The sequence below is a fragment of the Gobius niger genome (genome assembly GCF_951799975.1).
Source record: "Gobius niger genome assembly, chromosome: 1".
NCBI lineage: Eukaryota > Metazoa > Chordata > Actinopteri > Gobiiformes > Gobiidae > Gobius > Gobius niger.
In genome coordinates this window covers 62,615,973-62,628,788 of record NC_136852.1, presented here as the reverse complement: position 1 = coordinate 62,628,788, position 12,816 = coordinate 62,615,973, and the positions used below count along the sequence as shown (strand labels likewise).

Here is a 12,816-nt window from a genome sequence, read left to right as displayed (position 1 = left end):
GAAATAATGGTTTGGAGGTCTTTTAATCACAAGAGGTCAAGACAGGTTTGAAAGGATTTTTTTTTTTTTGCGGGAAGCATCATCAAAAGTTTGACTGCATCTTTTTTGTCTTTTGAAGGAAGACTATAAGAACGTATGAGACAAGACAAGGCAAGGCAAGTTTATTTGTGGAGCACAATTCATACACAAGGCAATTCAAAGTGCTTCACAATTGCATAAATATAAGAAAACAAATAGAATCAATACAGACCTATAATTAACTTGATTTAAGTCGAGTCCCACCACTAATTCAGTACAGTAAACAGAATTTGATGTCTATAGGTGCTACTTCAGTCCTCCAGTCTTTAGCGATACACTGTACCGAACCCTATTATACTATACTCAAACCCATTTCTTTCACCCCATTAGCAAACTGGCTAAAAACCTGCACATTTTTCTTTTCATGTAAAATGTCTCCTTTTTATATGTTTGCACATTTGGGTCAAGTATAGCACTGAGGATATTTACTGTGAAGAGCAGTGACAGTTTTCACATATCATTTTTGCAGCTATTTTCAATCTTTTGGCTGCCCTGCGGACACTGCCAAGTTATGGTGTGGTATGTTTTCACTCTTTTCCCATTGCCACTCAGCAGCTGAGGCTCTCAAAAGGGATCAATTTAGACAGTTTAAAAATAAGACATTCAGGAATTGTCTGCAATTTCCTGGCCTTTCAGTCACACAAGGTCAAGAGAGATGTACTTGAGGCTTGGGGATTCTAGAACATTGATGATCTTGACCTCACGGATGATGGGATAGTTAGTTCAGTCTTATGAGTCTCTTTATTCTGATGTCATCAGTTGCTTGCTGCAGGGAAGTTAGTTCTGAAGAAAATGTAGACCTGCTGTTCATCTTACAACAACTAAGGAAATGTCCCCTTTTCTAGGGAATCCTGGCTCCAAAGCAGAGGGGGATCCGCAATGCTGTTTTTTGTCTTTGTGTGTGTGTAGAGCGGAAACCAGAGCATCCCAACAAAACCTACGCAAACACAGGGGCAACTCCTCACAGGAAAGCTCCTCTCAGCATCTTCTCTACACAAATTAATTAGGCAGCTTTTCAGGACGCAACAGGTGGAAATGTTTACAATATTGACAATATGAGCCAGTGGGAATGGGACATGCTGGTACTGACTAACAACATCATAACAAGGGGACTTGAACAGCAACAAAAGATGTTCCTTGAATGACAGTGAAAGAAATAAAACCATGCTTGGCCTCGCCATTCAAGTTCATTCTTTCCCCATTAGTCATGAAAGGTTCAAGTGGCTCCACTTTTTATGAGGAGTGGTCTTTATCCTAAAACGGAAATTGAATTTTTTTTTTTCTGATTTTTTTTCCTTAGAGCCAGACAGTCTTACTCTCGCCTATATCTCGCCTGCTTCAATACTCCAGAGCCTTGTTAGGAGAGTGTTATGGTAATATTTAAATCTTCTGGGTGCCCGAGTCAACCCACATCCAGCTAAAGATGGATTAAGGTTGCTACTGTTGTTTTAAAAATAGTCCTCCATGGTTCAATCACATATGGAGCAAAGTAGCATTTTCTCACATGCTACATGCCTTAGATAAAGAGTGGGTGTGTGGCGGTGCACTGGTCGAAAGGAGCAGGAGACACATGTTACACTGATAGAGGAATGCAGGCAGGTTACATACAACACAGCCAAAGCACAGTAGAAAAGATTCAATTACGTTGTGCCTGACTCTAATGACTACCAGTGACAGTTTGTTATGTATGAGGCTATGTTACTACTTCAGATGCAAAATTCCAGGAAACAAACCACATTCACGTGTGTGTGCTGACTTGCAATCACACACAATTTCGGTGTCACTTAGCAGAGCCGCGGGATCTTGTAACGATGAGCCTTCTCCGTGGCGATCCTGTGAAGCACTTTGAATTGCCTTGTGTATGAATAGTGCTCTACAAATAAACTAGCCTTGCCCAAAAGCCTTGTTCGCCTACGTTTGGGTGGGCATGCCGTTTGGTCGAGACGTTCAGCTGGGGCCTTTCGTTTACATCATTGTTGCCTCCACGATAAGTCTACATCTGAGAGCGTTGCTAGTATCGGCTCATCATTCTCTGATCTAGGACCTTTCCCACCGACAAAATGCAGAGAAAATTTTTTATTCTGCTCGTCCACATTATTGCCAGCACATTGCCTTGTGCGTTTTGTGTTTGGTCCACTCTCTTTCCAATTGTGTCATGTTGTCGTGGATCTTACTGGGCTTTGGAAATGGAAAAAAAAAATGTTCGGCAACTCTCCGGCAACTGGTCTGGAAATCTAGAGTCCAATTTACTGCTAGCCAAACTAAGGCACGCCGCCACCTACTGTAAATTATAGTGCTCAGTTCCTTGGCGTTTCAAAAAATTTTTGTGGCATTTGTAGCAGAAAACCTTTGAAGACTGACAATCGAAGACCATAGACACCCATGCAAAATGAGCGCTTGTTTAGCTCGCTCTACACCCTTTGATGCCCCACATTTCAAAACTATGGCCACTACTAATATGTCAGAGCATTTCAATAATTGCTCATAATTACATATTTCAAACAAATAAACTGAAATTGGAGAGTTTAATGCACCTGTAGTCATTTCTCATAGTTGATGACTTTTAACCATATAATACGCTCAAATAATGAATATCACTTAGTACCTGACCCTCCTCCCCGGGTTGGGAACCACTGTAGTACAAGTACAATGTTGCTCACTTGCCCACGTGCGCTGCGACCTGCAGAAAGGAGTGAGCCCGGTGTCTGGAACAGCGGCACAATGAATGACAGTAATGATGAATATATGCAAATGAATGACTGGCTGGGGGGACTTAAAATTTGAACAAGCCAATACAGTATTGTAGACATTTAGGATAAGATGGAAAGAAACAAGAGTTCGGATTACAGGACATATCAATGTATCAAATCTCAATTTTAAAAACAGGTTTTAGCGACAAAGTCGGTGTTTTACCCGAGCATAAAAAACCTAGTTTGACATTTTAGTATTGTGACAGTTATTTGATTGACATGTATTTTTCTTGCAACTCTATCATCTCTAACATCCAGACTTTCTAAAAAAAGACTCTCTTTTAATCTATTTTATTTTAAGCGCAAATGTTAACTCCTCTGCACTTCAGCTTTGTTATTGCTGTTCCAAAGAAAATGTAATCTTTGGGCAACTGGTGAAAAGCATTGGTTGGATTTGAGGGTGGTCACACTCACACCACCATGTCTCTACAGAAATAATTGAATGTGAGGATATGCATAGTGGGCAGTCTTTTGCATTTAAAAATGAGAAAACATGTCTGTGTAAAACAAAAGGGAGTCAGAGATTGCACTGGACAAGATTTTGCTGGCAGAAGTGGGAATGACACATTAGAGAACTATGCATGCAAGCTCTCACTTTTACCTAAAGGCACACTGGCAAATCAATGACATGATGAACACACGTTTAGAGCATGAACTTCATAGAATTAGTCCGGCATTGGATAATTGGCTTTAAAGGGACTATACAGAGTTTAAAAATGTTAAAATTAAGTATTTTCCTCCTCCTACATGTTCCAACAATGTCCTAATGTGTAGAATGAGCCCAGACCTGTTCACCACAACTGCCTCTAAAATCCTGCACTGTCACTCAAAAAGGTGTTAATTCGGGTCCGAAGTGCCATCATAATATCTTAAAGAGGGGGTATTATGCTTTTTTCACTCACATAGCACCAGTCTATAGCACACTACAATGATGACGAAACCTTCTGTTGGTCTGTAAATGCAGTAAATTAGAATAACTGCCTTGTATAAAATTGCTCTCTCAAAATGGCTGTAGTGAATGTCTTGAAATAGGCCTCTGTCTCTTTAAGAACCTCTGACTCTTTCAGACACGCCCCCTCCACACGCTGTCTGTGGCATCAGTGGGGAGGGGGTTCTGCTGAGGAGCAGTGGCTGGTTACTCGGCTGGTGACGAAAGCTCGGAGGCGTCTCCAGGAGGTGGGGGCGTTCCTAGGAGGACTCAGGCAAACCTATCCCTTTTTACAGATTACTCAAAAATACGTGAATGTGCCAAGGCAACACTGCACATGTTTTTAATGAGGGATTGACATAATAACATGATGTCCATTTTGCATAATACCCCCCCTTTAATATATATTACATGTATGACCTGAGGTGGCACTAGTGAGTATAAAATGGCTATCTTGCATCTAGCCCCTTTAAGAAAATATAGGGGGCCGTTTTGTGCACCAGCAATGACACAATAAAATCCTGAAAATCGGGCAAGGAACAATCTGAGAACATGTGCCCTGTACCGTATTTTATTTTATTTTTTATCGTTATTACAAACGATGAAAGAGGAGGCCGCTAAATTATAATGTTAGTTGTCTCCATACTCATCTCTAACTTTCACAACATATTTGTAGCAATCCAGTTCTTCACAGGGACGAGTTTATAGACACATTTCACAGCTTGCAGGGTCATTTTTCAGGGTCACTTTCTCAGAAATGCAAGAAAACTCGGCTTTATAATCAGAGGCTTGACGTTTGTTTTCCCATAAATGTCTGCGTTTACAGGTACAGTGCCTTTCAAAGCTAAAAAGAAAAAAGAAAGAAAGAAAATAAGTTTATTTTGTGTATGTCTCCTTTAAAATGTCTCCAGCAATGACATTGAGATTCTACAAGTAACCCATTCTCATCAATAGTTGAAAGTATAGGTTTTTGGTGCAGATACACTTACAAGTAGAGAATGATAGAAAACCATGACCAGATCATAGCTTAGCGCCTTTATCAGTGGGTAATGCCAGGATGAGCTGTATTTCAAAGTAGTTCGTAGCTTTATCTCCAGCAGTGAACTTTTCATTGAACAAACTACTATCACCCCCCCTCCCTCCACAGTCCTGTGGGAGTACACCTCCAGTTCTGGTGATCTTCAGTTAGGCGTTTCATCCCTCGTCACATGACTACACAGGGGACTGCACAGTGATACATCTTTGAAGGCCACAAGCACCTCTCTTCTTCAAAGGAAATACCACAACACCAAGAGTGTGCACAACTCCACCATCTCTGTATCTCTGTGATGGAGTCAGAATGCGGCAGGAAGAAAAAACAAGGTTTAAGATATACAGTAGTGAGAGTGATTTCTGCGGTTGAGGTTGGGTTCACGATTTAAAGTTTGATGTCTGCACGGTAGAGCAGCAGTTAGCGTTTGTGCTTCACAGCTAGAAGGTCCCGGGTTCAATTCCCACCCGGATGGGGCTTTTCTGTGCGGAGTTTGCGTCTTCTCCCCGTGTCTGCGTAGGTTTCCACAAAAAAACATGTACAATAGGCCAAGATGACCAGAGTGTGTTTGAGAGTGCGAGGGTGGGATAATGGATGCAAATTGTTTGATAATAATAATGGCTTACACTTGTATTGCGCTTTACAAGCCTGTACTACCAAATTTCTCAAGGGCTACACTGTCGTTATTATTCATTCACTCCATACTTGGTGGTGGTAAGCTACTGTTGCAGCCACAGCTGCCCTAGGGTAGACTGACGGAAGCGAGGCAGCCAGTTTGTGCTATTGACCCCTCCGACCACCACCAACCATTCACTCACACACACACTGCATGAGTCCCATGAATGTTCATTAACATGCACTGTCCCAACCAAAATAAACAAATAAATAAAATAAATAAATGAAATGATGAGCCGGTGCCTGTATAACTCTTATTTGTTATTTCTTGGGGATTAGGTCCACAAACATAACACAGTGCTCTCACCTGTTTCCAGTATTGTGAGGGGGAAAAACAAACTTTAATTTGTGCTGACAAAAAGGACGTTGAACTTTCACATGAACAGGCCCAGTATTTACATTTTTCAAACCAATTTTCGGTTCTGTTTTGAGCCCTCATAATACTGTTTGTGTAACGGGATATATGCATTTGGTAAATTCAGTTTAGTTTAGTTTATTTATTTGACAGGGACCATGTACAGGAGCATTAATCAGCATAAGATGCTTTGTACCAGACTTTCCATCTGCAGTCCCAGACAGACAATTACAGAACACTGTACAAAAAACATCAAGCAATACAGTTCATAATATCTACAGTAAGTGCTATAAAAAAGTACATTTCATCAATGGGAAAACCTTTTTTTGTTTTCTTTAATGCTCACATGTCTGAGTTCTGTAGCCACAGTTTTGCCCAGGGGTAGACTGACGGAAGCGAGGCTGCCAATCTGTGCCTTTGGCCCCTCCGACCACCACCACTCACTCACTACATCCAAGTAACGACTGGCAATTTCTGTCCTGGTCATATGTTGATTAACAAACCTGGACTTTTCTGACCCTTTGTCTTTATTGGATGGGACAAGGTGAAGAGACACATTCAGCAATTTATCAATCAATCAATCAATCAAAGTTTATTTGTATAGCACCTTACAACAACACAAGGAAGACCAAAGTGCTTCACAGACATCAGATATCAGTCTAGACTCAAAGTCACGATGCCTTCATTTGAGAAAACTAATCAACTTTATTTTGCTTTTACGCATGTGACATAACAACATTTTCAGATGTTTTGTTGAATTGTTTGAACTTCATAGTCTGTGCATTCTAAGGCAGTTGTGCTGATGAAGCCATCTTACTTTCATTGGAGTCATTTTCCGCCTTTGCGTCTGTCCCTGCAGAAGAAGAGAGTTTGGGATTCTGGCAGGAGCTTTTTCTCAATTACACTGGAGTCACTCTGGGGACATGCTCATCCTCACTGCACAAGTACCTCGGCACTTTCTACCATTTGTATTTCTTAGGAAATGCTGAATGTTAGAATTACCAGAAATGCTGAAAAAGAACAGGAACAATATTGTAGCAATTACTTTAACCAAAACAAAAACACCACAATTTCCGTTGATAAATGTTCAAATTTAGCCACACGGGCTAGAATGATATTTTGTTCAGAAATTGTAGCAAGTATACAACAGTCATTCAAGCAATGAAAAGATCCACATTGCCACTAACAAGGTTTGCTTGATTATCAGACCATTTCAATTGTCTCTTCAGAAAAGAAATGTCTCTTATGCAGTGGTGGTTGGAGTAAGCATTCATCATGAGGCTGTCAAAGTACTTTTTTTCTCTTAAAAATTATTTGGCCCATATCTTTATGAGACAGTAACCTGGCTAACACCAGGCTGCTGTGTGCGCTCGAATTATTTCGAACTGCACAACAGCCTGGGGACCATGGCCAAATCTCCGGTAGATTTGGGAACCAATCACAGAGCGAGGAGGGACGGCAAGACGATGACGCGCTATTCGATATACGGAAGCTTGTAGTTTATTTACGGATAATTTAAAAAAAAAGTTTATTTACGGATCCAACATGACAGCAGCAGACACGATGGTATTTTTTGATCAAGCTTTAGACCTTGTTCTAAATAATTTAGCTCAAAAGTTTACAGCGGGTACGTCATACGTCATCTCATACGATGATATGATTGGCTGGGGCTACGTGCAGACGCATGAGACTTTTTTTTTTTTTTTTTCGTATCGCCCAATAAACGACTATGGACGATCGTAAACCACACCTCTCCTACGAGAAAATGAATTGGTGGTCCCCAGACTAAATATCACTTGTGATTTTAGTCTGGTGTTAGCCAGGCTAATGAGACAGGGCAGTTCAGGGTGAAAAGGGGGTAAAGGGTGTGATAGACAAATGGGCAAATTGTGGGAGCTGGTACTTGAACCCACGATTCTGAGGTCAAAACAGTGCACCGTCAAAGCAAGTTTTGAAGCGTAACTTTTTGACAAAAGCCCTCGACCCACTGACAACGGTTCCGCTACCCACTTATACATCAACCTGGGGATACATTGTGCACTGTCCCTGTCAAATAAGAGCACAGAATACCATCTAAGTCCTGGGTTGAGATTCCCTGCCTTTAAAGCCATCAGAGATTTATTCATTCTGTATCCACACCAAAATTACACATTTAGTCATTGACTCGTCACTAACACTTCCTCAAAATTTCATAACAGAAAGCCGGCAATAATAGAAGTACTCTTACTTAACAGCCATTTTCACACCAAAGACAGGCCCAGAGCGACTTTGGCGAGTGCACGAGTAAAGTGAACAAGTGGAAGTGTATATTTGTCTCTCCCAAGGACATGTGTGATAGTGCTATCTCTGAGCGCGGGTTTATCTGCGCGGCTGGCGTGTGGTCAAAGGCAGACATTAATTCTTTTGGAGGACGATTAGTCAGGCTATTTGTTCAATAGAGATTATACGTAGCCCACTACACTTCCGAGATTTCTACTTTTATTTCCAAGAACATCCTAATTTTCAACTAAGCTTCCGGATATCTCCTGGCTATGCATATCCTATTTTATACTGCAATGTAAAGTTATTCAGTCAATGCAGCCTTACATAATTCTCCTAAGCCAATTGTGCTCATGTTTCCTTATGCGCTACACATTTCCACTGATCCACAACAAAGCTCTCTCAGCAGCTAACATATTTCACTGTGGCCTTTGATCAATAAATAAAGCTTCCAACGGGAGATCGACTGTGGGCTAAAACTGTTTTGGCACCTATTTTAAAGGTGTACCGCTACAAATCTGCAGGAGAGCTGATATTTCAAAAAAGCAAACACAAGCGGCATGGGACCTCAGGTGGATGCACTGCTGGTGCTATTTTGTAAACAATAAGCAAAGGGTTTCACTGATTCGAATATAACCTCGGGCAAGGCATTGTGAAGGATGGCATGTCACTCCCGAAGCTTTTATGAATTGCATAAGAGAGCATGATTGCCGGCTTGCCGTTTTTCAGACGCCTATTTGGTTACATTGAGCCATTTCCCGCAGCCACGCCAATAGCAGACAATGCACAAAATAGCGCATTTGCAGCCATTCTGGGGCTTTCACTGCCGTGGTGAAGAATTTGTCACACATTGAGGCACAGTGGATTTGGTCCCTTGGCGTCACCATTTGTTACTGTTGTGACAGTTTAGTAAATCACTTGACAAGAATTTGTCAGCGCTCATTACAGTGTTTTACGTAACCCTTGTTTCTTACAAGAATTTGTGCCACAGAAAAAGGTGGACAGTGAAGATTGTTATATAGTGTGCGATTCAACAAAGTCCCCCCTAAAATAACGCTCTTTGGCCTCTTGGCATGTAGAAAAGCTGCACATTTTCATTCTCGCTGTTTTAAGTTGGACCTTCAATGCCACAATACAAATCCTCACCATTTTTACCTGACCTGTTTAAGATTAAGAAGATTAGCGAGGTGACTGTGGCATTTCACAGATTAGTCCCAGCCGTGTCTTGGTGTCATCTTCAAACTCATCTGATCCTGTGCTTTCTATTCATGTAGCGTCACTGTCGTTTTGAGAAAGCATGTGGTCCCATTTGAATGAGGAATGCCTTGATAATTTCTGGTATAATATTGTGTTTTCACCCAGTGCCACCCTCTAGCCACTCCTAATTTCTGTTCTAAAGCAGGAGCATTCAGGACTTTGCCAGCAGCCAGTCCAGCCAAAGATCTTTTTTTTTTTAAAGATCGAATTTCAGATCTGTGGAAGACTCTCTCAAGTCAAGCATCATTCAGAACAAACCTTCTTTCACCTTCTTGCATGATTTTTAGGATTATTATTATTTTTTCATTTCTTTGTACGTACTCGGGGGAGACGCCATGTTGGAAAGACCATGTGTTCATGCACTTCAGAAAAGGAGATAACCTTGGGTCCCAGACTAAACATCTTTGTAAAGAATAGGAAATGTGTGTAGTCTGGCTGGCCAGGCCATTAGTCCACTATCTACCCATGTTTTGTTGCATTTCAACTTGGCCAAAGTGATGCAAGTTGACCAATAGCAATCGACCACTTGCATTAGCTAGCGCTAGCCTATATTTTGATGATTGCATATCTTACACCTACACCTAACATAAGAAACAGTAACAATTAATAAAAGCGCTTTTCTGACAAATTCTAAAATCTTTCTGCCGCTGTGCCGGAAAGATGAAATTGTTCTTACCACAGCGAGGTAGATGAAGACTTAATAGCACTTTTGGATGTACCACTTTGGCTTGTTATTCATAATTATTTTTCTCAATCATGGCTTAGTTGATGAAGTGTTTTTCTGCCGCCTGCTTTACTGCCTGATTAAGAACGATCATGAGTCCGCAAGCACAGGCACCTAAATTAATAGTAAACCCTACTAAACTCCTCTCACTAAAAGACCATTTCAGCCCGCTTCATTATGGCATATCATTTGAAACACATGAATGCACTTTGATTGCCAATTTGTACTGGTCTTGGTCTCAATATTTGCTAACATTTTTGGAGTGCTTGTTGAGACTGATTTGGTTCCACAGGCAGCCCCCGTCATATGACTCATGCTGTGATGTGCTGTTACAAATGAGTCTGTGGCGCAAGAACATTCTCAATCCATGTCCCTGATTCCTGGTATTGTGTGTGTGTTTTTGGCAGAGATTCGCGAAGCCTTCAAAGTCTTTGACCGGGATGGGAACGGATTCATCTCAAAGCAGGAGCTGGGGATGGCCATGCGGTCTCTGGGCTACATGCCAAATGAGGTGGAGCTGGAAGTCATCATTCAAAGACTAGACATGGATGGTGAGAGGAATATATTCAACTCAAACATTTTTAGTCCACATTATATGGTCGATTAATGCCTTATGACAAGATGTTTGCAAAACTAAAACATGTAGTGTGCACGCTGAGCACTATAATAAAAAATAATGGTTACAAGAACTAGTGTGTTTGTTGGAAGGTGAAAAGAAAGTAGTAAACTTTTTTTGTTACTGCGAACACTACTAAAGTCACAAACAATCTCATCCTTGCCGCCGACTCTGATTCCATAGCCATCCTCCTCCTCCTTGACCTACAATCTATTGGCATCTCCGGCACAGCACTCCTCTGGTTCATCTCCTACCTCTCACCACTTCATCTGTGCCAACAACTGCAGATCTCGCACTACCCAGGGTGTCTCTCAAGGTTCTGCGCTCAGCCCCCTTCTCTTTACCATCTACATGCTTCCCCTCGGTCAGATCATTCGCTACCATGGACTCCACTTCCACTGCTATACCAACGAAACCCAACTCTAAATCTCCACCAAATCCATCACCCCAGTTATCTCCACTATCACTACATCTCAGATATAAAAACCTTTTTCAAACTAATCAGCTTTAAAACAGAACTCCTCATTACCGGCCGCAAATCTCTCCTCCCCTTTATCCAGAACCTTACCCTCCTCATTGACGGTCACAACGTCACCCCCTCCACCTCTGTACGCAACCTCGGCTTCATAATGGACTCCACCCTCTCATATCCGCTCCTCCCTTACCAAGTCAATAGCTGAAATCCTCATCCATGCATTCATCACCCGCACTAACCGCTGGACCTTGGGGGACCGAGCCTTCGCCATCGCTGTCCCCACCCTCTGGAACTCACTCCCACCGCCCATTAGAAACGCAATTCCCTCCAAAACATCAAATCAGTACTCAAAACACACCTCTTCAAATTGTTTTTTTTCTTAAAACTACTATTGTTTCCATTGTTAAGCGTCTTTGAGCGGCCAAAAAAGCGCTATTTAAGTGTTATGCATTATTATTATTATTATTATTATTATTAAATTGCAAACCATAAACTTGAATATACATTCTCTTTCCAGTACTATAAATACGTGTGCATCACAGTAAATCTATAAAACTGCAGTCATATGTTTTAAAGCTTCAATCGTTTCCCTGCTCACACAAAGTGCAGACTTCATGCTGGTGAGTGGCTGAAGTCTTCCAGTACTTTACACTAACACCATCTTTCTACCCGCAGGCGACGGTCAGGTGGACTTTGAAGAGTTCGTCACCCTTTTGGGCCCCAAACTGACGGCAGCTGGGGTGCCCGATAAGTTCAATGGCACCGACTTTGACTCGGTCTTCTGGAAGGTGCTTACAAAATTCTCATTTCCTGGCTATTAGCAATGACAGACGCCGAAGGTACCATAGCAAACCACCAGACGCAAGAGTATTTGTGTAACTTTTAAAGCCAAGCTACTTTTAATTGCCATATCCACTAAGTTATTAATGGGCGGATTTTAGTCTTGTGGTGCCCCCCAAAGAGCGGATCCCTTCATAAGTTATTATCTCTTCCTCCTCCCCATTCTCAGAAACCAATGTCTATGTAATATAGAACATTTATCTGTTTACAGTTTAGTAATTAGCCACACCATGTGACATTTCACACGATAAATCCGAACATTTGTTTGATTACAGATATTTTCATTATTGAAAAATAAAAGTCTTCTTTACTGGGAGCGGGACGTCTCACTAAAGACCGACAAATATGAGACTTAAATAGGTTAATATTCATTAAAATGTATTCTTTGATTGTCCACTGCAAAAAAAAAAAAACAGCTAGACGCATTTACTGCGTCTAGCTGGTCATTAGGAGTGTGTGTGTTATACTGCTGGAAACTGTATAATCCAAGATGTTACGCATTGTACCTTTTTAATATAACTAAAGCATGATCAGACAATATGATGTTAAAAAATGCTAAGAAATCTAAATAAGAGAGTTATTGTTGAAAATGTCAATTAAACAGTAAAATGAACCAAATTAATATGGAATTTCCCTTCCTCTCTCTCGCTCTCTCTCTCTTTCTCTCTCTCTCATATATATATATATATCTTATGAAAGGCACCTTTGTTTAACACACGTGATAAAGTTGGCACCTGTGCAGCTTAGAATGAATTTGAAAAGAGGAACGATTTATGGAGCACATGGAGGGAGGGTATTAAAAAAAGAAGCAGAGCTGAAGACACCTGCT

General features: G+C 41.2%; 1 protein-coding gene across 2 annotated transcripts in view; it reads left to right on the top strand.

The window, feature by feature from the left end:
* Positions 1–12,816, top strand: part of cabp7a (calcium binding protein 7a) — a 39,598-nt gene that overhangs the window by 17,339 nt on the left and 9,443 nt on the right. For both annotated transcript variants that reach the window (XM_079554257.1, XM_079554256.1), the window contains exons 2-3: positions 10,464–10,607; positions 11,823–11,935. In XM_079554257.1, the coding sequence (XP_079410383.1) occupies positions 10,464–10,607; positions 11,823–11,935 (257 nt within the window). The remainder of the gene's footprint in view (positions 1–10,463; positions 10,608–11,822; positions 11,936–12,816) is intronic.